We start from the raw sequence: 27,863 nt of genomic DNA, 5'->3' as shown, positions 1-27,863 counted from the left end.
TAAATGTTAAGGGTTCTTTTGTTTGCAGTGGTGGCAGGGCCAGGGGGAGATTCATGTCCAGTCTACAAATACTGGACATGATCTTGAGACTCAGTTGTCTCTCTAAGTATCCATTAGCTAAAAAGTTTTAGAAATCCGAAGAGCCTCATTTCATAACTTCACTTAGGGTTTTTAGGTTTTGATATTTTTCTTTTTTTTTTTCCATAGATGCCTTTCAACTTTTATGGTTAAAGATGTTTAAGATTTAAGTAGTGATCTCAACTAGAATAAAGCTTTAAATCAGCACGGTGATATTATTCTTGTAGATCATCTGCACCTTTCACAATTCTTAAGAGAAAATAAATACAACAAAGAATGCTCTGCTTTTCAAAGTCTAGATTGGTGGAAGGCTGTCTAGAGCCTCTTGGACTTCTTGGACTTTTTAGGAGTCTACAAAAAATAGAATACTTCAGAAATGCTGACCAACTAGAAGTCTTAAATGCCATTGCTCTACAGCTTGTGTGAACTTTAGTTTTCGTAGTCATGTTTTAGTTGTCCTGGACACCTATGGACTAGGAGAGTAAATAGATTGAATTATAAAATATGGAATTTTAGCTGGATGCAGGGTACCACTTCAAAGCATACTCACTGATATATCCTGTGCTTCTACAACAGTTTCTGTTCAGTCGTGTTTGCTCGAAGAAAAGAGAGTATCATACTACCATTAACAAGTATGAAATGGAATTGCTTGAGGAAAAGAGAAAACAAGATCAGCTACGAGCTCAGATTCGGTGTCTCAGGAAGATTTATTTGAACCAGAATGAAATATCTTCTCAAGAGTTAAACATCAGTGAAGCGCTGCAGAGTTTGCACTTGAATGCGGAGGTAGCATTTGAAACAGTTTTTTCAGACAGACTTGCATATTTCAAGGCATGGGCTGATGTGGTGGTGCTAATCTAATGCCATTGCTTTTATCTGTTAAGACTTCACTTAAGGGGGGGGCATAGAACTTGGATTTTTTTGTGCTACTAATTCTATAATACGAAGATTCTGTTTTATAAAGTGGCTCCATGTGAAATTATTAGGTTATAAAATAGTGGGAATGCTATTTACTTATTTGCCCTGTAAAATACATACTACCCGATACAATATAACTTCTAAAACAATGAGAAACTTTTAATAACATGCATATTTTTTTCCTCTGTCCCCTTCCCACCTGCCCCAGAAACATAAATTGTTTCCTCATTTTCTTAGTAGGGTGTAATTTAAGTATAGCGAAATTCCTTTTGTATGATAATAATGCTAAAACAGATTTTCTGCAAATATTGATAGCTCAGAGAGCAAATGTATATTTAGACATGTAGTTATCCAAGCGATATTTAAACTTGAATCCCTTCTTTCTTAAAGAACATTCTCAAAGATGTATCGGAAATGGAAAGTGAACTTCTCAGCATAGAGGCAGAGTTACAGCAGGAAGAAAGTGCTAGAAAAGAAATAATGCAGTTCTGGGAAGCTTGTTCAGGAACTAACTGTGATGCAGAGGAACTTAAAGAAGAGTTAAAGAAAGATAATGAAAGGCTTTTGCAATTCATTAACTTCTGGACTCCTAAAGTAAAGGTAAAGTTAAGTCTTTAATCAAAATGTATTTTGTGTAAGCATTCTGTAAATGCCTGTAATCTGATTTGAAAACAAAACACAAAAAAAGGCTATTTAAGATTATTCATTATTATTAGCACTTATTATATTCATACTTAACTCTAAGATAGAATCATAGAATTGTTTAGGTTGGGAAAGACCTTGAAGATCATGAGTCCAACCATAAACCTAACACTGCCAAGTCCACCACTAAATCATGTCCCTAAGTGCCTCATCCACATGCCTTTTTAAATACCTCCAGGGATGGTGATTCAACCACCTCCCTGGGCAGCCTGTTGCAATGTCTGACACCCCTTTCAGTGAAGAAGTTTTTCCTAATATCCAATCCCCTGACGCAACTTGAGGCCGTTTCCTCTTGTTCTGTCACTTGGGAGAAGAGACCAACACCCACCTCTCTGCAACCCCCTTTCAGGTAGTTGAAGAGAGCGATGAGGTCTCCCCTCAGCCTCCTCTTCTCCAGGCTAAACAACCCCAGTTCCCTCAGCCACTCCTCATAAGACCTGTGCTCCAGAGCCCTCACCAGCTTCGTCGCCCTTCTCTGGACACGCTCCAGCACCTCAATGTCCTTCTTGTAGTGAGGGGCCCAAAACTGAACACGGTATTTGAGGTGCGGCCTCACCAGTGCTGAGTACAGGGGCACGATGACTTCCCTACTCCTTCTGGCCGCATTGTTTCTCATACAAGACAGGATGCTCTTGGCCTTCTTGGCCACACTGCTGGCTCATCTTCAGCCGGCTGTCAATCAACACCCCCAGGTCCTTTTCCGCCATGCAGCTTTCCAGCCACTCTTCCCCCAGCCTGTAGCGTTGCATGGGGTTGTGACCCAAGTGCAGGACCCAGCTCTTAGCCTTTTTGAGTCTAAATGTAGATATACTTAGAAGATTTTTAAGGACTTCTTTCCTCATGCATCCAAACTTGGAAACTTGCTTTGTAAAAGACTTCATAGGTGATAAATGGGGAGGGTGGGGGGCATTGTTTGTGCCTTCATTAGACTGAATTCTGGAAACCGTACATTCAAAATTGTTATGTAGCTTTGCTTGCAGAACTTGGCAGCCTGATACAATCACTTCCTCCAGGCTTTAGGCCCCAAGATTGTCTGCTCTCTTCAAGCCGACTTTATCAAAACTACTTCAGCCATTTTTAAAAATTCATTATAACTTAATATTCTCACACCTTCTTTAACTTCAGAAAGTCAAGTTATTCTAGAGGTAGTTCAGCCTTCCTTTCTCTTTCTTTCTTACCTCTTGCCCTCTTTGGAAAAAAAGACTAAGTGTTTTACAAGGTTAAGCACATCATGAACAGGGTTTCATGAGATTTCATCTCTCTGATTAAATGTCTCAAAAAACAGGTTATGGGAGAGAATCTGCTACCTTCTGATTAGTTGTTGGGAACAGTCTTGCTAACAAGTGTATCCTGGAAGTTCCTGGTGTGTTCATACTACTATTCTTTCTACTAGTATTGATCTGAAGTGTGAAGAGCTCATCACCCTTCTTCCCCCAATGTTGTGACTCAGTTCTGTCCTGTTAAGTTTAGCCTATTTTAAAAAGTTTCTTCCTTAGAGTTAGTAGCCAGTGTTGACTTCAGGATTTCCCAATGTTGGCACACTTTTTAGAAGAATTCCCTGACAGACATATTATGTAGATCAAAGCTTTTACTAAACAAAAAATCTAGTATAATTTCATCATTTCCTGATGAGTGTGAAGTTTTTCACCTATCTGGCATGTTAGGCATATGGGTTTCTCTCAAATGGTTTCACTTATTTTAGTCAATAAATACTTTTTAGCAATAACTTCTGCGAATAATTGTTTCTTTCTGTTACTGACATTTAAGAAGTCTTTCTAATATAGTTCCTTTGATTCTGTAACGTTAGTGTGTGTTTGAGTTAATGTAGAAATATGGGTAAATTTGCAATGCATTATCTTCTCTTGTGCCCCTTCCTGCCTCCCCCACTTTTGGAAATGAAACGAGATTTTTTTTGAGTGTTAGTGATTCCATTTCTGATAGCAAGCATCTTCAAATGGGACACCGAAACAAGAACGTGATATTACTACAGACCAAGATATTTCCTGTTTCTTCACTTACCTTATTTCTAGCTGATTCAAAAATTATTTAAAATTTACCTGTATGATAATACTTATTTTCAGATACTCCTTCAACTTTCTTCAGAGCTGGATGCCAGAACTGCCAATTATTGTAAAAATGCTGATGTCGAATTAAAACAGAGAAAAGAGAAAAGTGAAGAGCTGCTTCAGGAACTAAACACTCTTAAAGAGCAACTGGCCCCTGGTGGCTCTGCCAGTCTCGCATTAGAAGAAGAAAACTACAGGCTTCATAACAAATTAAAGGCTGCAGAACAAGATATAAAGGTACCAATGTTCATTTTGAAGGAAAACTTCTTTGATCTGTGTTTTCTATGTGAGAGTACTTCAAACTGAAAAGAAAATCAAGATTGATGGCAACTGTAAATCTGTGCCACACAATACACTGGCCCAGAGTGCACTTTAGTTTTGTAGCTTTTTTATTCCCAAAGTGAAAGTTTGAGCTCTGGCCTGTAATGTGATTATTTTAATTGCCTGCTTTCTGTACACAAATAGGTATCAGTTTGGAAGTCCATATGAAATGTTCCCATTTGTTTTTGAAGCATTGATTTTAATAGTGTGATGCTCTTGGTGCTTCCTTTAGTATATGGTATTCACTAAGTCAAACTGGAAGCTGGAGAATAAGTCTATCTTTAATCCTAGGAAATGAGGACTCATTTTCTCTGTCCTATTTTTTTAATGTCACAGTTACCCTTGTTCAAAGCACTTTTTTCTTAGACTTGAGTCTAGGATACTAAAAGGTGACACAAAACAGTGGGGTAGACACCAAGAGTTGCCACAGAGCCTATAGTGATGGATTTTTTGTGTGGTTTGGGGTTTTTGTTTGTTTTTATTAAGAAAGTGACCATGTGCTGTTACTGTTATATTTCTTGGCATAACTACTCATAACTGATTGATATATCTCAATAGGCTATGGAAGTAAAAATTCAGAAGTTGGAAAATGTAATAAATGAAGTAGGAAAAAATGTCGAAGAGAAGGATGACAAGATAAACAAGTTACAAGCACAGATAAGAAAAAAAACAGCAACAAGTGAGCTCACCGAACTGCAAGCCAAACTGAACGAGACAGAGAAGTGCCTCAGAACTGCCTTAACAGAGAATCAGAGTCTCCAGGTACGAGCAAAATACTTTTTTCATTCTTGTCTGATCTCGGAGAGCGTGCTTGAGAACAGCTGTAAATTAAACGTAGCTCTCTAAAGTCAATTTGTTGTTCTGTATGGCATTCTTGGAGTAAAACACTCTACTCACCTGTTTAGCATGCAGTTTCACATTCTACCAATGCAGCCTTCAGAGACAAAATTTAGAACCCATGTTATGATATTAGAAGCTAAATCTGTCACTTGTACATGATCCATTCCTGAAACATTCTAAAAAAAGTTACATTTTGTAACTGAAGCATGAGCTGTTTTTTCTATTCAATATATTTGCATGCTAGTTCAAAATTCCCAGACTTATATCTGCAAACAAGTCAGCAAAACTTGCTTAAAATATGATTGCACATAATTCACCAGAGTTAGGATACCAACTAATTCTATAGTGCTAGTTGGTAATGTGGACATTCTTACTCCAAAATAACTTCTGCTCCCAGTCTTGTCCTGCAAAATCTAGCAGACTACAGTAAGGATAAAAAGTAAGCAACCCTTAAAGTCATTGCTAAGTAACAAGCCTTTTTTCATACTAAATCTTTTATTTTCAGGCGAAATTAGATAAAGGTGCTGAATTGTATAAAGAAGAAATTGATCACCTCAAAACACAATTGGTAAAATATGACATGGAAAGAATGAAACAATCCAACTCTTTTGATATGAAGTAAGTTCAAATTTTACCTTGTCACAATTCTCAACTATGTAGTTCTTAGCTTCTACTTTTCTGTTTATTTTTTCCACAGAACAAGAAGTGAGCATTCAGCTTTGGGTGCTCTAGGTTTTCATTGTAGCTAGATTCCAGAGAAAGTAAAAACCACATGCATCTTGGGTTGATTGCAAAACTCCTTCCCTATACACCTGCCAAATTTTCTCAACCAGCCCATGTTCAGCCGTAAATGAAATACCTGTTCTGAAAAAAGAAGGTGAGGGGAAAGCAGTAACTGAAAGCACTCTCTAGTTCACTGGAGAGAAGGGATACACAGAGTAATTCTAGTCCAACTTTTGGTTTTCTGCACTTTACCTAAAATCTAACTGACAACCAGGTTTACATAGTTTTACTTATGTAACTTGGGTATGTTTTGTATTTAATAGCTCATCTGGAAATCAGACTAGCTTTCCTGCAACTGTAATAATTATTAAACTGAGGATTTCTTTGTTTTTCCTTCTCCCCTTCCTGCCCCATATAGACTTGCTAATTATAAAGCTCTTGCAGAACACCAAGAACAACAGTTAAGAAAGCTAAAAGAAGAACTTAGAAGAGCACATCAAGAGCAGGATGCTACTGGTAAATTCAAGATAAATATAAGGGATCCTTTCATGTCAAACATTCAGTTTTAAGGTTATGTTTAAAGTCCAGATTGAGATGCAGGCCTTTTACCTTAGAAGGTATAAGGGGGGATTGGGTGCTTTGGAAGATTAGATGGAAAGTAAAATGTGTTAGCTGCGCATACACTGTATTAGAATCACAGCAGTTCTTGTAGTTATTTCTCCAGCTGTGTCTGCACTTGTGGTGGGGTAAGCTGCAGTTGTAGTAGCTCATATTGCCATTTTTTCCTTGACTGACATCATGTATGAATAGCTAGTTCTAATTATCATTGACATACCTGAAACTATAACTATTTAACTCTAAATGTCCCAGTGAAGAATCGTTTAGGTTTATTAATATCTCCCGGGCAGTGTGAACACTGGTAGGTGTGCTTGTGTATAAAAAAGAATAGCTGTTCTAGTGGCACTTGTAACCCAGTGAGGTTTTACATATAAGACCGCAGAAAGGAATAGGCTAAAAAGTATATTGACTTAGTTTTAAGCAGTATCCAAGTAACATATACATCTGTATAAAACTGTTTTCCAGTGGTGATGGAAAAAGAAGCACCTCAGCAGTCACAAATACCCCTTACTTGTGGTGGTGGCAGCGGTATTGTGCAGAGCACTCAAATACTTGTTCTAAAATCTGAACAAGCTAAGCTACAGAAAGAGAACTTGCACCTGAAGAAACAAAATGACCTTCTACTAAGGTAAGTATAAAGCTGATCAGCAACATGTCAAATCATTTGTTGCTATTTAACCATGCATGTCATTAGTGTTTCTTTCTGAGAGACCTATAGAAGTGAGTAATTACTAATTTTAGATTTTATAGATTCTTTCACATCAAAAACTTTTCTTTAAAGCTAGTGATTTATTGTTTATATATCTATGGCTTTTGAACTTTAAATTGCTTTCTTTCATAAGAATCTCTTAAATGCTAGGAGATACACTTAAATTGTATGTTGGAAGGAATTTTAGCGTAAAATAAATTATGCTTCTGAAAGCAAGATCCACAGATAGGGTCTTGCATTGCCATGTCTGTGGTATGTTGTCTGAAGATACAGAAACTGTCTCTTGTCAGGAATTTTTCCTTATTTAAAGGAAAAAATTAAATTAATTAAATTTTTATTAAATTAAATTTAAAATTAAATTTTTCTTAAATGCTGGGTGGGTTTTTTCTTTTTAGTAATGAGCTTCAATTGAAAGAAGAACTTAGAAAATGGAAAGAGCGAGCACTAAAATGGAAAGAACGATCCTCAAGAGAAACCACTCGAGAGACAGTACCAAGGTCTCCAAGGAAGACAGTGTCATATTCCCTTAAAGAGCAAATGCCTTCACCCTCCAAGGAACCTATTTCTCAGGAAACTGTGACTCAGGACATATCAAAGCCTCTGCCACTGACTTGTCCAACAAATTTCTTTGATAATTCTAGCTTGGGTACACTAACAGGTATGTAACACAGTGGTGTCATCCTACAAAAATTTGGAGAAGCAAAATATAAGGGGCGGTCTGAGTTGATGCTCTGTACTTTCTATAGCCAGACCTGAAACTTGCATGATAACACAATTTTCTTGAATGGTTACTCAGCTGACTGTTGAAGGGCTGACCAGCTGGAGCTGTGAAGCTTATATATGCTCTACGGAACCTAAATATTTAAATGAGTCCTTCACCCTCTGAGATTATACAAACTTTTTTGCTGCTTGTGCTGCAGTAGAAGTGTTGATGACTGACTTAAAGTGAATTAGCAGAATATCATTAATAGCTAGCTGTTGCTCTAAAATGTTTTGCTTTTTAACTTTACATTGGTTAAGCATTGCCTTCTGGCAAAAGTATTTAAAGTTAAATGCTGGTGAACTTTTTTCTAAACTTCTTTAAAATGGTAGACTTCAATCTTTGATATAGAATCTGCCAGTCTGCCTGGCTCCAGCTTCAGTAATAGCTGTTTTGATAACTTCTGTTCCTCAGCCCTACTCAGGATTTCTTATATCTGGCCTGGTGACTTCTTGGGAAGTCTCCTAGTGATCTACGCTAGCATATTAATGCTACTGGTCTCATCATAACACTCACTTCTAAAAGCTTGCAGAAGGCCTCAGTAGGCATGTTGAAGAGTTAACCAGTTTTCAAGGTATTAATGGCAGACTTACAGAATGAATATGACTCAACTGCTGTTTCTTGTGATGGCCAGCTTGGTCATAGTACAGACTTCCTCACAACACAAAGTTCCTCAGACGCAAGCTTTGATGACAATTTAAAACACTAGTCAAGGCTAAATTGATGTATTCATACTGCTTGTCTAACTGGGAAAGTTTAAGTGTTACTTTAATGTTCTTGTCTTCTATATAGATACACGACCTGCAGGAATAGAGCCCACAGAAGAACATCTTAAGCACTGGTTTGGAACTTCAGAGAGAGATAAAGCCCCTGATTGCACCACCCAATAAACGTGCTCTGTTGTAAGCTGCCTTTGCAGTGGCTACAGACAGAATCTGCATATATGAAACATAATTGCTTCAGGTCGAAAGCCATCAGCCTCTTCCACAAATTGTGGGAAGAGCTCTGGTGGCATGCAAATCCCTTGCTGTCCTGGAGTTGCTACTTCCACAATTGGAAAAGCTGGAATACAAGAACAAAAATGGAAAAGCAGTCATGTTGCCCACAACCTGCTGATCTGATGATGTTCTGCTTTGGTGGGTTTTTTTGGATGGCAAAGAAAGAAAAGCCAATGTATTGAAGTAAAAAATGGAAACGGGAATGGATCAGAAACTAGTCTACTGTGAAACTTCTCAATCTTAAACTTTCGTTCTGTCATTCCTGAAACAACCCTCTTCTGGGTGGTTGATATTTGCATCTTCAGAGTGCTGTTGAGTTGGAAAGAACTATACTTTTTGTTTCTCAGCATAGGGTTTTTATACCATGCTTTCTCTAAGTCCACAGAAACTGTATTTTCCACACAATTTTAACCTCCCTATCTGGATGTTGCAACTGAAGTTACTAACTTTCTGTTTATAGGGCACACAATCGAGGGTGCCTCTTAAACTCCTTACAATATTTCTGCAGCTCAGCCAATTATGGTGCCAAGAGTAACTTTGTATTTTGCATCATCTTTCAATATACTTCTAGTTCCTGTCTGAAGTTGGGTATTGGAATTTTTTTAATGGTAAGCAATGGACCTGACACTCTTTTGCTACTCTAGTGAATGGGAAGAAAAAACAAACCTGGACAATCAGGGCTTCAAGACAGACTATTTTACTAGCCTGCTTCTCTGCATTGTGAGACCTACTTTTTGTATGTTTTGTATAAGGTTTGATTTGACAATAAACTTTAATGTGCTAAGTATTTAAAAATATTTTGCTGTTCACATTACTTGTGCTATGATCTCTTATAGTAATCTCACCACTTCCATCATTATTATGCTTCTTGTCTGTGTCCTCTAACTTTCTGCAATAATTACTTTGTGCAGAAGTTTACTGTTGCACAAGTCTGTGTCACTGATGTTTTTGCTTAATTCTTCTTTCTATCTTAATTTTTCTCTGTCAGGAAATGTTTGAAGTATAAAAGATAGATCCTCCTCCCTTTCCTCCCCGCATGCCCTCCGCTGCCAAATAAATACAAATTTGGCACTCAAAACCAGAGATCAACTTCGTTAAGAATGAAATCGTCATGAGATGAAAGTCATACCTAACAGATACCTGCATCAAATGCATCATCCTTCTTTTATAGGCATAAAGCTCTTGATGTGGCTAGGTTTTTTTTAGTACTTCATTTTGGGTTACGCAAACCAATAAGCAAGTGGTTACATTGATATGTTCCTGGGCATTCAGCAGTTACTGGAATTGGAAGGGTCACACAAGGATTATTTACCAGATGGAGGTACTTCAGAGATCTTTAATAAAGAACCAACTATCTATTTACCTTGAATAGCTGAAAACTCTGCCAACTACTGTAATTGCTAAGAAACTGCAAGTATTTATCTCTAAATCTCTGACCTGGAATGAATTTTGGGAAGCTTTTAAATGTATTGCTAGCCAAAAATACACAGGTTCTAAATACCATTACTGAGTTCAGCACTGCAGTGTCTCCTTTCCTACCACAGCCATAGGTATGTAGAAGCAATTTATTTCCAATGATAAGCGCTGGTGTTTGTGTGGTGGGTTTTTTGTTTTGTTTTGGGGTTGATTGGTGGTTTTTTAAGGTGGTTTTTTCTGATTTCCCACTATGGTTGAGAGTTCCTTTAGCTACCAGCTTTTCTTTCATTCCCTCCATTTTGGTGTTCTAATAAATGAATTAAACTGACTTTTTCCTTCCAGAAGGGGGAAACTAGGTGTGTGTGCATATAGATCTACCTCTTTTTATATACAATTTCAAGGGGTTTTTATTAATTATTGTTTGTGTGGAACATGTCTAGATTTGGAGACCTTTCTGGTGACTGAGCTGACAAACGGGAGCCTCTTGCAACAGGTCTGTGTCTGAATTCAGTAGGCAAAAGGTTAGGGACAGAAGGATAAGTGCTTTTGGAAAACCTAGCCATTAAAGATTTTGCTTACTGGGGAGCTTATTTACAAAGCCTTAGAAAGCTATCATAGTTTAGCAGAAAGACAAGATAATATTACTGAACTTGGTGTATGTGTGTCCCAGTTTACCCGCAAAAATGGCTTTTCTGAGGAAAATGTGCCCAACTGAAGTTCAGGCAGGATTCCAAATTCTTTAAGAATGCTATTGGGGTACCTTTAGGTCTGGTGTGAGCTTATAACCAAATGAGTTTGTCCTAGAATTTTCCAGTCTGATATTAACTCTGCCTTAACAAACACAAGTTAAACCACTGGATAAAAAAAAAAAGTTGGTAAGTTGCTAGTTTAACAAAAAAACCAAAAAGAACAAAATGTCTCATGCAAGTATTGTCCTAGTTTGGAATTTGATAGCTTATATTGCTAAAGAGAGATTGCTATGGAAAAACATGCTTGTGGCCGCCTTTGAGTGGGAATCCTGTTGATTTCTTGAATTCCTTAGGGAGAATGGACAGCTAATGCTGGTGATCCTTTTTTGTTGTCCCTTCCCGTGCAGGAGAAAATCACACTTTAAAAATCTTGAGTTTCACTAGATGGCAGCATCTCAACATTTCAACAGGAAATTACAGTCATACAGAGAAACTTGTCAGTGAGACTACAAATCCCAATGAGCACAGCAAAAAAGTGTAAAACTTCCTTTTGTACAAAGGTCAGTAAACATAACAAGCTGTTTGGAATCTCTTGGTGAGTGACTATATTAATATTTACTTTTAAATGCTTCATAGAATCAGTGTGGCAAATGTTCATAAAAACTGATTGTTAGATTGAAAGATGTATTTATAGTGCATTTTGCTTCCGAAGTGTTAAGGTGATTTGGGGAGGGTTTTTTGTTGAGGTTTTTTTTTTCTGCTGAAAAGATATGTGACGACAAAGAATAAGAAAGAGCTTCCTCTGCCTTGAGTGAACACCTTGAGTTCATTCTTGAGATCCTCAGGACTTGCTACAATTAATAAACCTTTCCTAGAAGTTTGTGTTTGAGGAGTTGTATTTTGGAAAGCTTGGTACATTAGAGAGACAGTGCAACCTGCTTGTGTGTGTAATCTCATTCTGCTCAGTTAACTTAGTGTTTTTCACCAGTCAATACAAAAAGTTTATGCTAAGACAGGCTCACTCTCTCATAACCTTATGCAGCCTACCATCAGAGGTATCTGAAGAGACGTCTTTTTACTAGCCAACTTAAAAAGTGATTTTAAGGTATTGTGCTTTCCCCTAATTAGAAAGGTGCATCTCAGTTACTGTTTGCTTAGGAGACTGTTCTTCTTTGCTTTGTTGCTTTCTTTGTGTGTGTGTGTCCTGGTTATGGGGGTAAAACCCACTGTGAAACATTTCAATGTCTTGAAATATGGTCTGTTACTCAGTCTGATTTTAAATCAAAAGAGAGAATATTTTTCATATTAGAAAGGAAATAATTTTTCAGTTAAACTGCTTGGGACACCTTTCTACACTCATAGCTACATAAACAAATTTTGTTCTGTGGTTTATAAAAAGTGCAGAAAGTTTTGCTTACTGGGAACCCAGTTAACAAACACCAGATACTGCACTGTGACTGGAACACAGTGACCTTACTTTTTTAGGCAGTTCTTTGAAACATCCTATTAAGTAGTTCACTCCTTAAATAACCAAATATCCTACTGGAAACTTTTGAATCCATAGGAGTGAGAGGATGGCATTTGTTTTTACTTGTTTGTCTGCAATTTTACATGCTGTATTTCTTTAAATGTAATGCAGCATTTGAAAGTGTGTGCTTGGGCAGAAGAGAAGAGGGCTACTACACTTTGCCTTTTGGCTGCTACAGATTGAGTAAGGTGGAACCTCCTAGAGGTTCCCTACCACTTGCCCCCAGCATGCTCAGTAGTTCCCTGAGAGCAAGCAATGTGATAGAGGCAAGACAGGACAGAGCTTTATTCCCCCCACCCTCCTGCCTTGTTGGAGCTGGGAATCTGCTGTGCTGGAAGATTCCTAAGACAATTCAGAGCAGATGCCAGGGCCAGGATATTGTGTGGAATGTATTGCAATCTAGGAAGCTGATGAGTTTGTAGTTTGAGAGGAGTCGGAGAAAGACCTGCTTTCTAAGAACTCAATGGAAATACTAGATTACAAGCTATTGTACTTCTATCCTGTTTCATCTTGACTTCTTTTTCTGTTTAAGGAAAAATAAAGTCTCATTTCTGTTATAATAAAGCTTGGCTTTTGAGTTCAAATGCCTTTTGATCTTTTTGAGGTCCCTACTTATGAAAAAAAAAAGTTGAGGCAGTCCCCCCTCTGTGCCCTCAGAATCCTGGATGACTCAGGGTCACACTGCAACAAAACAGGACAACCTGTGATATGATTTGATGGCAGAGGTACTCTGAATCATGTCTAGTTTTTGGAATGCACTTGCATCTGATTCCCAGGCAGTGTTGTTGGCTCATCTTTTTGTTAAAGATTCTGTGACATCTTCTGTCTGCACAGGTCAGCAGTATGGGTCGGCTTGATGGGAAGATCATACTGCTGTCTGCAGCAGCACAGGGGATTGGACGAGCAGCTGCTATAGTAAGTTGGAAAATGTTTGTTTTCCTGTACCTAAGCTAGGTCTCTAATGCTAGCTTCTCCCATGACACCTGCACCAGACAAGCTCTTGAATTAATAAACCATAGCTGAAGCCAGAACTACCCATTGAAAAAATTCAGGGAATAATATAGTCACTACACTGCATCATGCCTACTTTGTGCCGTTTGAATTTCAGAAAGTCCTCAGCTCTAAGTGCTGACGTTAGGCAAGGATAAGGGCAAGATTTGAGAACAGCTGCAACTGCTTTTCTAACAATGTATGGCCATACTGTCTGTACCTTGAATCCAATATCTCTGCTGCTTTCTTCTGGGAGAAGATAAGGAGGATGGAGGGACCATTTTCTGTTATAGGGCTGGATACTTCAGAGACTCCCTACAGCAGAACCAAGACATTTTATCTACATTCATAGTTGATGTAACCAAGTCTATGTGATACTAACAGCACAGCTACAACATTGTTCACAATGAGCAACTGTGAGAAATCCTTTACAAACTTTGTTTAATTACTGTTAAACAGAATTCAACATATGTATTAACTTTCTGGTTACCTTTTAATTCCTTTTGACCAGTTCTTCCCCTGCTACTTCCTTCTTCCATAGCAGATCAAGAAACTAGTAGAGTTTATCTTGGTATCTCCATAATGTAATCAAGCCAGGAAAAGCTCCTACAAGTAAGATTTTTGCCAGACTAGTTAGTTTCTCATGCATGCAGTTAAGAATGTGGAAAACTACTGATCTTGGCACTAGCATTAAAACACTCAGTCCAAGGAGCAGGTAATTTTCCTGATGATTTCACTTTGTAAATACCCAACAAGCCACGGAAGACTGGCATGTTTAATGCCACTATCCTCTTAAGTTGCACTCGAGACACTTTGAAGATTAGGGGCTACAGTCTGAGATGTCAGAACCTTTTGACATGAAGGTCACTTTGTTAGCATAGCTGTTTATTTATCAGTAATCACAATGTAGAGAGTAGGTTTTGAGGGGAGCATCAAGAATTAAGTAATAGCTCTGATTAACTATCAAAGAAAAGTCATGCTGCTTTTAAGAGTGCTCTATTACAATGATTTGGATGCAAAGGATTCTTGTAAAGTTTATATACCACCATTCCTTCTTTGATTCATGCCTTTACCTTTCAAATTCCATAACTTCATTTAAATCCAACAATACGGACAATTCTAGAACTACGTGTTTGTAACGTGCTAGCTAATGCGCATGCAGCTGATACGGGCAATAATAATACCAGTTGTCTTAGTCTGATTACTGTCATCATACTTTATTTATGGATTCCGTACTTTAAGGAAAAGATCTTAAATCTGTCTTACATAATGTATAGTTACTTAGTTTTCTGCAGGATGTGTGCTAATTGATGTCCATTACTTCCTGACATGCCCAGAATGAAAAGTAAGAGATCAGCTGCCTTCAGCCAACTCTTATTTCAAGCCAAAAAGGAAATAAGAAGAAAACAGATTTTATTTTTGGTAAGATCTGGAATATCTAAATATAAACTGCTTCTCTTACTTGTATTCTTCAGGCTTTTGCTAATGAAGGAGCCAGAGTCATTGCTACAGACATCAATGGGTCGAAGCTGCAAGAACTGGAGAAATATCCAGGTAAATGACCTAGAATAGGCATTAGTTTAGCTCTTGCAAGTTTTGTTGTAGACTGGCTGAAATATAATTTGAGGATAGGGCAAACTTCAAAAGGCCAGAAAAAAAGGAAAATACCCAGAACTAATTCTTTAGATGTCGGCATTGCTTTATTCTGTGGTGTGGAATGGCAGAGATTTAGCATGTAAAATACTGCAACATCAGCATATCAGGCAGAGTATTATTCCAGGCATGTGGAATAACTTTGAGTTTCTTGAATCACAGAAGCAGTTGATTTCTACTTCCCAGAATGGCACCCATTTCAATTACCTTTTGAGATCACCAGGCTAACTGTCAAACATACCACTCTAAAAGGCATGGAATGCTTTTCTCTGATCACAGGAACTAACATCCAGTTATAAAACAAGTAGGTTTAGTGTCTTGCATTTCCATGGTCTATACTTACTAAGGAATGCATTAACAGGGTAGCTGTCTAGTAGCATTTGTAAGTCTTCAGAAACTAATTCCACCAACACTAGATAAGCCTATTCTGTTTGTACAAATGCTCGGGCCTGAAGGTTGCTTTCCTACTGATATCACAGGAACATACTTCAAGGAGCAGGTTTTGTGTAGCTGTATTTCTTAATCGTAAGTGACACAAGTGTGGGACATCATATAAAAAATTTTTTTTCAATCTTGAAATAAAAAATAAGACTTGCATATATTTCACAACTGAAAATGCTTCCAACTTAATTTGACAGAAGGAAGTGGATTTAATGAATTCCTATTACAATGTGACAGTCAAATATGCGAAAACACTTTTCTCTGGCGTGGCTTTTGGAGTGAACATCAATCTCTACTGACTGGAGTTTGCCACAAGCAATCCCTTTGTAATTATTTAGGAAGTTTAGGACTTTCCAGGTTCATTCTGAAGGTGTTTAGGAAAGCATTATATCTTGAACTGTGCATTTTTTTCTCTCTGTTAGTGTGTTCACAAGGAAAGAGGTAATTTTCCATATACTTAGAGCCATTTCCATCCTTTTGACGTATGATTGGTTAAGCTATAATTCATTAAGGCTTGGCACATTGCGCTCTTTGAATTTTATCTAGGAGATGTAATTCCAGCACTGATGTTAATCACCAGCCTGCAGTCTAATTGCATCATTATACACAAATCTCTTCAAAAGTGTCTATATCATTTAACTAAGACATATAAAGCCTGTTCATGGACTTGTCAGTTTGGCTTCAAAAGAAACAGGTTTTTATCCATTTCAAATCAAATTCTCCCATAATTTAGACATCACTCAGATGCTTTACAGACAGCTTTACAGTATTTCATAGAATCATGTACATTGGATGAGACTTCTGGAGGCTGTTTAGTCCTGCCTACTGCTCAAAGTGGCTCTGGTTATAGCAGGTTGCTCAGGGCTGTGTTGAGTCAAGTTCTTAACATCTCCAAGATGGAATTTCCTCAACAACCTCTGTAGGCCCCTGTTCCAGTGTGACTACCCTCATGGTTTTAAAAGAAGAATTATATTTAAAAAACAAACAAACCCCAAACAAAACAAAAAAACCCCACAAACATGCCTTATATTCAGTCCCATGTTCCAACTTCTTTCTGTTGCCTTTCGTCCTTCCACTATGGGCCTCTGAGAAGTCTGGCTCCATCTTCTCTACATCTGTAGATGTTTACTAGACTGTGTGTCACTAATTGCACATGACTAAATTGTAAAAAACCCCATGTTTTGTGGCACAGATATGTTCTGCACTAATCTCCCTTAATCCTAGATGCAGGATATGCTGTAACCAGGCTGTGGCAAAAGGGTGATCAGCAGCAAGTCTTAGTGCCCTGGAAGCCTAGTTGTACCTGCTAAGGGAACTACTGGAGTACACACTCACTCCTTCTTTTCCACTCATCCAGGTTTCCTTTGGATGAAAAGTTCATGTATTTGGGAAGGGGCACAGCTCAATCTTTACACACAGTATGGAGTTAGGGTGCAGGCAAAGCGTATCATGAAGTATGCTTATTCCATAGTAAGGGTTGAGCCTTGACATGGGTGAGAGAAGCTAGCTGTGTTAGATTACTGGAAGCTACTTAAGTAAAATGAGACAAATACATGTAGATTATATCACATCATATATTACAGCTCATCTGGAAGAGTAGTTACTTTACTTTGCTCTTTTCATTTCTGGCCAGGGGATGGCACAGCTGTGGTCGGCCCTAAAGCAGTTCTGTTACAGGAGCTGATTTTATTGAAACGGGTTTGGAAGAGTTGAGCCTCACCCTGTTTTGCAGTAATTATGTTTCTCAATCTTTCAGACATAACTTCTCTGAACAAAATAGAAGGTGGTTGGTGGGGGTTTTTTGTTATTAGAGGCTTTCTTGAAGGTATGGCACAGGCACAGCTGGTGCTTTAAGCAATGACAGTGACAGCTGTCAGAGGCTGAAAGACATAGAAGCTTATAGTGAAAAGCAACATGTTTCCAGCCCTGTCTTGTTCAATTATAAACAAATAATTGCAAAAACATAAGCATCGTATTTTTAAACCAACCTTCATGGTAAAGCCATCAATTTGTTACACTTCCTCTTAATTTCTATTATCATGGCTATGGCATCATTCCAGGTTATGTAAGTTATTGGCTTATGCAAAAAATCACTTTTTCTCTTTAATTAAATGGTATAAAACTGATTCATCATATCCTGGATGGTATGTAATGGATATCATGGATAGATGGTATGTAATGTGATTGTGAGTATATGTGACCCATGTAACTATTTTCAAGTCATTATTCTATAATAGCAAGAATGAAAGCTTGTTATGATTATACAGGCTCTGTAAATTTTCAGTTTGAGAGCACAATGAAATTCAAATTTATTGGAAATGGTTTTTATGGTAAATGACTAGCTCATCTGCTTGTGTGATGCTGTATGACAATCAAATCAGTTGACCGTTTTTTAATTCCCTTCTGAAATTTTAAATAGCATGCCATGCTTTTGTTGCCATTGTTGTCTTATTTTAACTATTGCACTAATTTAATCATTAAGTTTAGCTCTTGCTCAGTGAGTCTCCTCCATGTGGTGGTGAACTGCTGAGAGGGAACTGTTCCTGGCAAGCCACTGACTTGTATTGTAGATGCAGTCCTCAGCACTTCAGAAAAATAAACTGCTGATCCTTAGCCAAATACACTAAAAATAATACCATGTCTTTCCAGGCATTCAAATACGGGTTCTGGATGTCACCAAAAAGGAGCAGATAGAAAATCTGGCCAAGGAGATTGAAAGGATTGATGTCCTCTGTAACATTGCAGGGTAACCTGCTTCTAATTTGATCCTACTTCTTTTTCTGGTTTTTCCTGTCCTCCAGAAGTAGTTTTTCCTTAAATGCATTTTATTTATTTTGGTTTAATGCATGTTATATCTTTAATATAAATTTTCATTTGTTTTCATCAACGCTGAACTATTTGTATGTAGCTGGATTACCCAAGCCAACATAGAACGGCTCTGGAATTTGTTTTCCCCACTCTATGGGTGCCCTATACTGACAGCTTTGGCCCTCCTGGCACAACAGTGAGCAAAGTTGACGGTCTGCCAGCGCACTATCTTTCCTAATTTCCCTATTACTGAACATTTCTTCGCAAATATTAGATCTGTCTTGTGTCCCTGATACTCATCAGAAGAAATATCCTGTTGCTTGCTTTCTTCAAAAGAGCTCTTGTCCCTCCTTTTCAAGGTTGGAAGGGTTAGGTATTACAAAATAGCAATGGAAAAATATGCGTAAAAAGCCATAGAAAGGTAAACCACAGACAGTAATCCACTTTATGCACTCACTCTAGGTTTGTTCATCATGGAACCATTCTGGAGTGTGAGGAGCAAGACTGGAACTTCACTATGAACCTCAATGTTCGCAGCATGTATCTAATGATCAAGACATTCCTTCCTAAGGTAAGGCTTGGTTGCCCATGATTTTTAGTCTCTGCTGTGTTGTGTTTAAAGTGTGAGAGGTCTAAGTTGTTGCCACTGTGACAGCATGGGGTTTGAGATAAAGGCAAGTATGCCACTTTGATTAGGGGAGGCCCTTAGATTATAGCAATCCTACTCAAAAACATTCTCTGCATTGTGTAATCCTTGAAGCAGCCTATCTAAAGGATATGGTAGAGAAGATTAATCCAGGGGTTTTGCCCTATGTAATTTGTAACTAAAATACTTCAAATGCAGAGCAGTGATGGAGCCATTGCAATATGGTGCTACCGTATTATACTATAGCACACAGCTGCACAATACCACTGCTACAAAATATTTGTAAAATGTATTTTAATACAAATTTTATGCAAATCTGGAAACTATCTTGTGAAGCAATTCAGTGCCACTGATGCCAACATACTGGTTATATCAGAACAACAATCCAATTAGCCAGTCTAGCGGCTTGAGGACACTTGTGTTTGACATAGTAACTAGGTTTGGGACTACAAAAATTTGTGGACTGAATAAGGTGTTTGTATTCTTGTAAATGCAAAGGCCAGAAGTGGAAGCTGTGACCATGACTAGATGATGACTACTCTTCTTCTCAGTGTTATTCCCATCCTTTTTGTTTGTGTTTTATTTGGTTTTTTTCCTTAACTGATCTTCATTTTCGATGGTTTTTTTTATAACAACTTCAGGTATCTCAGGTTTTAGGATGCCTAAAAAGGTTATAACTTAAAGTAATTTAGCTACAATTCAAAGACGATAGAGAGTTGTGGTTTTGTCTTCTCCAAAGCAATGGAGAAGTGAATTAGTGCCTTGGTAGATGGCATGAGCAGATGTCTATGTAGTGTAACTTACTGTGGTGACAAGAGCACGATGATTCAGAGTTGGCTATCTAGGAAAAAATCCTTTCCTGTCATAGTCTTCACCCCTGAGATCACAGAATCACAGAATGGTAGGGGTTGGAAGGGACCTCTGGAGATCATCTAGTCCAACCCCCATCTAAGAGATGACTTTGAAGAACTTAGTGAGAATTTCAGATTCTGCTGTACTACTTCAGATCAGAAAGAGATAAGCACCTCTTCCTGCCAATTAAGCTTTGTTACCCTGTGTATCAATTGCATGTAGGGCTGTTCTGTGGGTTGTCATGGGCTATTTTGCTGGACCTGCAGATGACAAATAGTTTGCATTTGAATGACATAAGTATTCTTTTGCAGATGCTTAAACAGAAATCTGGAAATATTATAAATATGTCTTCTGTGGCATCCAGCATTAAAGGTCAGTAGCTTGATAGAGAGTTCCTTATATAAATCTTTAAAATAATGGGAATGCAAAATAAATATTGCAGAGCTTTTTGAATTTAGAGGATGCTGCCAATCCTGGGGAGACATGCAATTAAAAAAAGCGAACACAACTCATACATACATGCAAGGACACAGAGGGGAAATTGCAGAAACACTAAGATCCTTGTCTTTGAGCTTTTGAATCTGTCCTGAATGTTTCCTAGCATCCTTTTACCAGTTTGTGTTAACTAAAAAGGAATTACTTTCAGTGATATCTTACTATGTGTGATCTTCGGAGAAACAATGAAGAAATGAGAGTTACATAAGCGCTATAACTGTGCTTCCCAAGGAAACCTGATGGTGACTAACAGATGGGTCTCTGCTGTTCCTAAGTCTTTGTTTGCTTATTAACTTTTCTAGAACTAGTTCCCAAACTTACACTATTGAAAGATTATGTGCTTTGCTCTGGTCTATGTCTGAGTAGAATTCTGGCAGTCAGCATTCTAGCTAGCCTGCCGTTATAGAGACTACAGGTTCTACAGGAAATGCTGGAGTCCAGAAGCAGGTGCATATTGAACAAACTTGGGTCTCTTTTCTTTTTAAATATGTTTCTACACTGCCTTCACACTGACCTTCTGTTAGGAGTTGTGAACAGATGTGTATATAGTACTTCAAAGGCAGCAGTTATTGGTCTAACGAAGTCTGTGGCTGCTGATTTCATTGAACAAGGCATCAGATGCAACTGCATATGTCCTGGTAAGTATTCTTACATTTTGTAAACTAGGAGCAGGTGCTAGAAGGCCTGATTTAGTTTGACATTATTAACAAAGAATAGACTTGCAAGTGGCAACTGAAGTTGCCAGCGATCAAAAAAAAAAAACCAGGACATGCTTAAAACACTTCTGAGATGTAAAATAGAAAAGTTGTTAATTTTACAGTAAAGTCGTATGTTTAGTCTGTTAACTCAGCACATGCACATTACATATGCATTACACAGTATTTGGATGTTTATTTTCAAAGGCATAGTCTGGAAGTTAGCTAGTCCCTGTGTGCTTCTAACAGGTTAGCCATTGTTTAACCATCTGAAAAGTATTGATTCTGATTCTCAAAGTCTTGCCTTTATTGAAACTTGGGGTCCTATGCTATGTTGATAGTTTTGCAGTCTTTCTCCTTGTCATGGTTTAACCCCAGCTGGCAACTACGCATCACACAGCCACTTGCTTACTCTCCCTGGTGGGATGGGGAGAGAATCGGAAGGGTACAGGTGAGAAAACTCGTGAGTTGAGATAAAGACAGTTTAATAGGTAAAGCAAAAGCCGTGCACACAAGCAAAGCAAAACAAGCCATTCATTCACTACTTCCCGTTGGCAGGCAGGTGTTCAGCCGTCTCCAGGAAAGTAGGGTTCCATCATGTGTAATCGTTACTTGGGAAGGCAAACGCCATTACTCCGAATGCCCCCCCCCTTCTTTCTTCTTCCCCCAGCTTTATATGCTGAGCATGACGTCATATGGTATGGAATATCCCTTTGGTCAGTTGGGGTCAGCTGTCCCGGCTGTGTCCCCTCCCAACTTCTTGTGCACCCCCAGCCTACTTGCTGGAGGGGTGGTGTGAGAAACAGAAAAGGCCTTGACTCTGTGTAAGCACTGCTTAGCAGTAACTAAAACATCCCTGTATTATGAACACTGTTTTCAGCACAAATCCAAAACATAGTCCCATACAAGCTACTACAGGAAAAATTAACTCTATCCCAGTCAAAACCAGCACATTCCTGAATCATATTATGAAGTTACACATAAGTGTTAAGACATACAAATAGAACCAATGAACCGTGTTTTCTGACATGATTGTTGATATGCAGTTGATTTTTAACATAAAATTTAAAATTTTGCTTAGGAACTGTTGACACACCATCTTTACAGGAAAGAATCCAAGCCCAGCCTAATCCAGAACAGGTGAGAAAAATTTACTAGTTTGATCATGTGCATACATATATTTAACTCCCTTAAAGGCATTTCTGCCCAGATCCAAGAATGTCCCCTATTTCAGAGTACCAGTGATAATAGTAGTGTTTCCTTTAGTTTGATTAGTTTGTATTCAAGACAGAAGTGTTAAAATGCCTCAGAAGGATACTATTGCTTAGTGAATACAGAGGGTCTGTAATCTATGTAAGTATTTGCAACCATTGGTTACAGTATCTAGACGTTTTCTGCTGCGGCATGTGGCAGCCACAAACTAGTGCAAAATCCTGATAGAAAGGGCGTTCTGGCCTATGCATTTCAAAATTATTTGGAATCCTTAACCATACTCACTAGATAACTGTAAGACCTCATTTGAAGGGCTTGGGAATATCTACCACCAAAGGAAGAAGGACTTATGTTGGCTTTATTCTGGAGCCAGAGATTTAGGTCCAGTCTCCTACCATTTTTCAACCTGAAATTCCTATCACTATTAATCTTCCAATTTCTTCTTCTAGCATAAATTCCCTACTCAGTGTACTCAAGGAAGTTATGATTTATGGCCTGTTTCCAGTATTGCTTTGTACATGTCAGACTAACCGGATTAAAATAATTTTCATTTTTCATATACCAAGTGCTATTGTATATCTAGGCATTGAAAGACTTCCTAGCCAGACAGAAGACTGGTAGGATGGCTACTGCTGAAGAAGTGGCCCATCTCTTTGTGTATTTGGCCTCTGATGAAGTAAGTATAGAACAATAAAATTTCCTGTCACAGAATCCCATGCTACTTTGCTGCATCACAATAGAGGGAAATTTTTTTAGGAGGATTTATATTGTCTTTGAGCTGGATTATTACAAAAATAAAAAGCTGATGATCTTTTACTGAGTTCAGCCTACGATACGAACAGTACTCTGAATGTTGACAGTGATTGTCAAGGCATTATGTATTTGGTACCATAGCCTGCTGGTTTCATGTCATCTGAGCAAATGGACTGACCCCAGTCCATCCTGAATGATAAGAGAAATGGGCTTGTCTGCTTTTCCAAGTTTGCACCACGGCTAGATCATGTTTTAAGGAGGTAGAATTAGTAGTCATCACCTACCTTCACTACTCAAGAGCAAATATTCGTGTAGAACTGCTGGACATTTTAGCTAAAAGGGCTAATGCTCAGAGTAAATCTACCCTTTCAGCATAAGAAAAACAATAGACCCACTGAGGTTGTTATAGACCAAACTCTTAATGACCACTGCAAATACCACCAACACTAATGAGCACACATCAAGGTTATTTCAGATACCATAAATTTACTATGAATCTAAAACTGGCCTGGGTTCCTCTGGACTTGTCCAGCAGTCCTACTGAACATAACAGAATACTTTAATGGAATTAATTCAGTCTTAATGTTGCTATCTATCAGTAATCTGTTTCTGATTTTCATATTAGTTTTAGTGTTTCTGTAAAGCTATTGATTTTTTTCCAGTCTGGTCATAGGTTTTTCAACTATGCGTAGACAGAATTCCAGTTTTCCAATATATTCCAGTATGCTTCAGTACTGGTATACAGAGAAGAATGTCAGCAGCGTAATTGCTTATCTCGTCTTTCTGCACCATCTAAGTTTTCAGTTAGGTTCCCTTATAATTATTAGCTGACCTGGTCAGATTCTGCTCAGCTGAACACAGCTAATAACTTCATAGTGTGAGGTATTATTCCTGCAGGTGAGATATCTGAAGTCTAGCTTATGTGAATTTGTACACTCAGGATGCATTCTCATCTTAATGCCTCTAATAATACTCTTGCTACACTCCCCAGAGTTAGCTGAAAGGCTTCCATTTCTAAGTTTGTTTATATACTATTTATTCTATTCAGATATTTTTATAAAATAAAAAAGTGTTTGTATAAAAAGAAAGCAGTTTTTTGAATGTAAAGAAAAAGTGTTTCCCTGTACTTAATAGCCATGAAAAAGTAGTTAAATTGTTACTTTTTATGTAATTTCAGTCTGCCTACGTGACTGGTAATGAGCTAATCATCGATGGAGGATGGAGATTGTGATTGACCCTACCTGCAAATGGAAATTCATACTATGAAAGGCAAAAAGTGAGGATCATCTTTCTCAGTTAAGAGAGCTTGCAAAGATTTAGATGGCTCACATGATGTCTTTCAAAACAAATTTGGTGCATTTCTACTGCTATATGCTCTCTTTATAGATTGTTACTGATTCACTTTTCCCTAAATAGTGAAACACTGGAGTAAAACATACTTCATGTGGCTTCATTTTGTGGTAACTCCAAAAACATGAAAGAATAGCAATTTAACATTTAAGATTTCAGAGGGCAAAGAATATTATTTAAGGTACAAAATCTGAGTTGTGTTTTAAGCAAATCTGAGTGAAAGGAATTAAATACTACCTTTATTCTCATCCTGCAAACTATTTGGAAGTTAAACATTCACCATTAGGTTTCCTACTAGCATTGACAGACTATCTAGAGAAAATAGAGCAACTACTATTAAATCAGCCAAACAGATCCTGAGCTAAGTGTGGTTTTAAACACAAGAAAGCAGAAATAGTAAATTTGAAGATTTGAACATTTGAATCAATTTGTTACTGGTAATGGATGTTTCTGTATTAGAGAACATATTAGTTGCAAATTGTACTTGAAAGCACATTCTGCTTTGCAAATTACAAAGTAAGTTCTTTCTGCTCTGTACTATCATTAGTAAAATGTTTTAGAACTGTAACAGCTGTAGAAAACAGTCTGAATTGTTGAAAAAAAAAAAAAGTCCCAAGCCTAACAACACTTACAGATCCGGAGTAGGTGGTGCAAGATAGTCAAACACGCTGTAGATATATGGTGTATGCGCACATAAAACTTCCTGCATCTGGAGTAAAAAGTCAGTGGACATGCACAGCTGGTTTGTGCAACTGCAATGCTCATTTTCCAGATCCTGGGCAAGTTAGGCTGTTAGAATCTAGACAACAGTAGATCATAGCACAAAAGGCAGGGCAACAGATTACCATTAGAAGCAGTAGTATTGGTCACTTTGTGGAGTTTGGGAGGTTTTTTTGTTTAAGAACATAATGATTATAGACACCATCTTCATGAAGCAGAAATGATGGAGAGGAGCCTGCTGTAATGGTTGTTAAGACTATAGCTCATAGCACGTAGAGAGCACAGAGAATCATACGTACTTTTACAATCAGTTAGAAAATGAGTATGTTAAGTAGCGCAAAAGAGGTCCCAGTGTGAGAAACGGAGGCCAGAACTGTTTCATTAATGGTATAGATCACTCCTAAAATGGTCTTGGAAGTATCATTACTATATCTTTTTCTTTTTCTTTCCACATACATAAAGTATTATGCAAGGACATAACTCTGGTAGGCATGGATGGGGGTACATGTGGGAGCAATATTCTTAAATACACAAGGGCATATTCATGGATATGCTTGACTTCTGGCATACAAGCAAAAGGAGTGGATTTTAATACTCTAGATAGAGCCAATATATTCCTTTTCAAAAGGATGTACTAATATTGGACAGATTGTCAAATCTGTATGCTAGGAGCTAGGCTTTGGTATTCTATTGCTTCATTCTGAAATACCAATACAGTTCATGCTAAAACACAAGGGTAAGTTTCTCTGAAAAGGACTGTTTCTACAAGAGTTTGTGTTGATGTTTTTATTTTGATAGCACATAGTAGCTTTGATTTGACTCAGAAACCTATTATTGTAAAGTCTCATATTCTGGGGAAAAAAAAGATCCTGACCCAGAGATCTAAGGCAATGAATAACTGGAATTCCAGAACTATTTATTTTGCTAACATGCTGTTAAATTTGACATTAATTGTATGGGCTAAATGCCTATAAATATGGTTCCCTTAAAAAAATTGCAGACAGCTCCATTTATCTAGTCTGTGAATGAAGCTGTATGCAATTTCATATATATTAATATATATTAAATAACTTTGTATGGGGGGGGAGGAATTAAAGAATAAGTGCCACTGAGCATGACTGATCAGTAATCAGAAAGCACAGGGAAAAATGTACAATACTTTGTTCATATTTCTGTAACAACAACTGCCATGTTTTTAAAATTACTGCTTAAGCTTTTCAATATTAGCTGAAACATTAATATAAATTACTTGATTTCAAAGATAGTGGAACATGTCTACTTTAAAATCAAGCTTCTTGTTTGTAAAAGTTACATTTACGTACAATTTCAAAATGAGAAGGTGGATGCTGGCTTCCTCAGGCTCACTATGGGTTTAACTTTCACCTTTAATCATGGTTGGAGCATTCTGATCTTGTGTAGTTTGTTTATGGGGTTTTGAGTACCTACTATTTCAATAAAGTAACCCTGGCAGCCAAGCAGGATCAAGTTGAGGCAGAAATCCAAAGTTATCCAAAACGACTCCACCAATGTTCACTGACGTAAATTCAAATGTTAAAAGTTCAGGCTGGCAGGGATAGTGTTTCAATGCTTGCAGAGTTTAATAGGAAGGCCAAAATCCTTCCTCTGTAGTAGGTGTAGAAGGATTACCTTGAAAAGAGAATCTCCCCACTGCAGGAACACAGGAAACTCGCGCTGTGTATTCTGAAAATACAATTAATTTTCTCTCATTCTTAATTACACATATTGAACATTGAACTTTATTGGTTAACATTTCTAAGCTCATATGCAGATATACTACTAAACTTTTCTTTTTTCAAAGCACTCCTGCAAGAAAATGCTTTTTTACATTGCACTAAAAGCACAGAGATACAGATTTTTTCGGTGGTAGTCCAAGAAGCTGGTGGACCAAAAAAACCGCAAACCAACCAAACAAAAAAACAGCAGTGTTTCTTGTCTCTTGCCTAATTAGCAATGCTTTTCATGCATGTGTTAACAGCTACAACTCTGAAATGTGTAATCGTGTCTAGGGGTTTTCCAGCAGAATTTGCTTGGAATTTAGCAGAAGCAGAACTTGCTGGAATTACTAAAGGAGAATGCCTCTTAATGTTCCTGTGACCTCTTAATTCCCTGGTCTGTTTTTATGGAACTGGGTAATTCTGTTTCTTTTCCTTCCACTCCAGAGATAATATAAAGAGCAGTTTTTTGACTTTTCACATTCTAGATCAAACTTTTCTTTTGTGGGGGAGAGGAAAAGAATCTTCCCTGATTCAGAATCCTTCTGGAAAATTTAATCTGATCAAAAAACAGTGCTTTTTTGCCTCAGATTTGTAGTCAGCTTAATTCTGTGTAATACTACTAGAAGCAAAGTAGCAACATGTGGCATTTGAATATACTTTCACATGGACGCAGTGTAGCTTACAAATTGAGCTTGAGAGAGAAGGTCTGTCTCGTTTCCTTGTGTGTACTCACAGATGAGGTGGACATTCTTGTTTCTTCATTAAGAAGTAGAAATGTCAAGGCAAAAACACCATAAATATGCAAATATTTTTTTTTCTCCTGCCTGCCCCAGTGCAATTCTTCTGCATGCATCCAGAGCAGAATCATCTGGAGATCCTTACCCTTTCTTTTGCAGTGCTGCAGTGTGAGTAAGAGGATTGTGTGTGTAGCTTCCCCAGGTCCCTTACCACAGCCACGGGAACGGGAGCATAGCAAGCAACCTTTTCAACGTGTACAGGTTACAATGAAATGACATGGGAAGTGGAGGGCTGGCTATGAGAGACATGCAAATCTGCTCCCTTCTCATCTCTCGGCCTCCTGGATGCTGTGGGCCTCGGACCAGCCCGACACCTCTTCGACAGCTCAGATACAGCCACCCCTCGCCT

At 37.9% G+C, this 27,863-nt stretch overlaps 2 protein-coding genes across 2 annotated transcripts in view; both read left to right on the top strand.

Moving 5' to 3' along the window:
* Nucleotides 1-8,632, top strand: part of CENPE (centromere protein E) — a 37,355-nt gene extending 28,723 nt beyond the window's left edge. Inside the window, exons 36-44 of the mRNA XM_059817734.1 lie at nucleotides 655-864; nucleotides 1,387-1,596; nucleotides 3,780-4,001; nucleotides 4,644-4,847; nucleotides 5,431-5,543; nucleotides 6,067-6,164; nucleotides 6,732-6,894; nucleotides 7,371-7,633; nucleotides 8,528-8,632. Coding sequence (XP_059673717.1) covers nucleotides 655-864; nucleotides 1,387-1,596; nucleotides 3,780-4,001; nucleotides 4,644-4,847; nucleotides 5,431-5,543; nucleotides 6,067-6,164; nucleotides 6,732-6,894; nucleotides 7,371-7,633; nucleotides 8,528-8,625 — 1,581 coding nt within the window. The 3' untranslated portion in view covers nucleotides 8,626-8,632. The remainder of the gene's footprint in view (nucleotides 1-654; nucleotides 865-1,386; nucleotides 1,597-3,779; nucleotides 4,002-4,643; nucleotides 4,848-5,430; nucleotides 5,544-6,066; nucleotides 6,165-6,731; nucleotides 6,895-7,370; nucleotides 7,634-8,527) is intronic.
* A 4,574-nt stretch (nucleotides 8,633-13,206) lies between these two features.
* Nucleotides 13,207-24,219, top strand: BDH2 (3-hydroxybutyrate dehydrogenase 2). The gene is made up of 9 exons (XM_009819816.2): nucleotides 13,207-13,281; nucleotides 14,832-14,910; nucleotides 18,100-18,196; nucleotides 18,721-18,829; nucleotides 20,068-20,128; nucleotides 20,776-20,889; nucleotides 22,028-22,086; nucleotides 22,742-22,834; nucleotides 24,089-24,219. The coding sequence occupies exons 1-9, from the start codon at nucleotides 13,210-13,212 to the stop codon at nucleotides 24,140-24,142; spliced, it is 738 nt and encodes a 245-aa protein (XP_009818118.2). The 5' UTR covers nucleotides 13,207-13,209; the 3' UTR covers nucleotides 24,143-24,219.
* Nucleotides 24,220-27,863: the final 3,644 nt, after the last annotated feature.

Source organism: Gavia stellata, chromosome 5 (genome assembly GCF_030936135.1).
Source record: "Gavia stellata isolate bGavSte3 chromosome 5, bGavSte3.hap2, whole genome shotgun sequence".
In the NCBI taxonomy this organism is placed as follows: domain Eukaryota; kingdom Metazoa; phylum Chordata; class Aves; order Gaviiformes; family Gaviidae; genus Gavia; species Gavia stellata.
The sequence above is the reverse complement of the archived record's forward strand: the minus strand, read 5'-3'. Positions and strand labels throughout refer to the sequence as shown.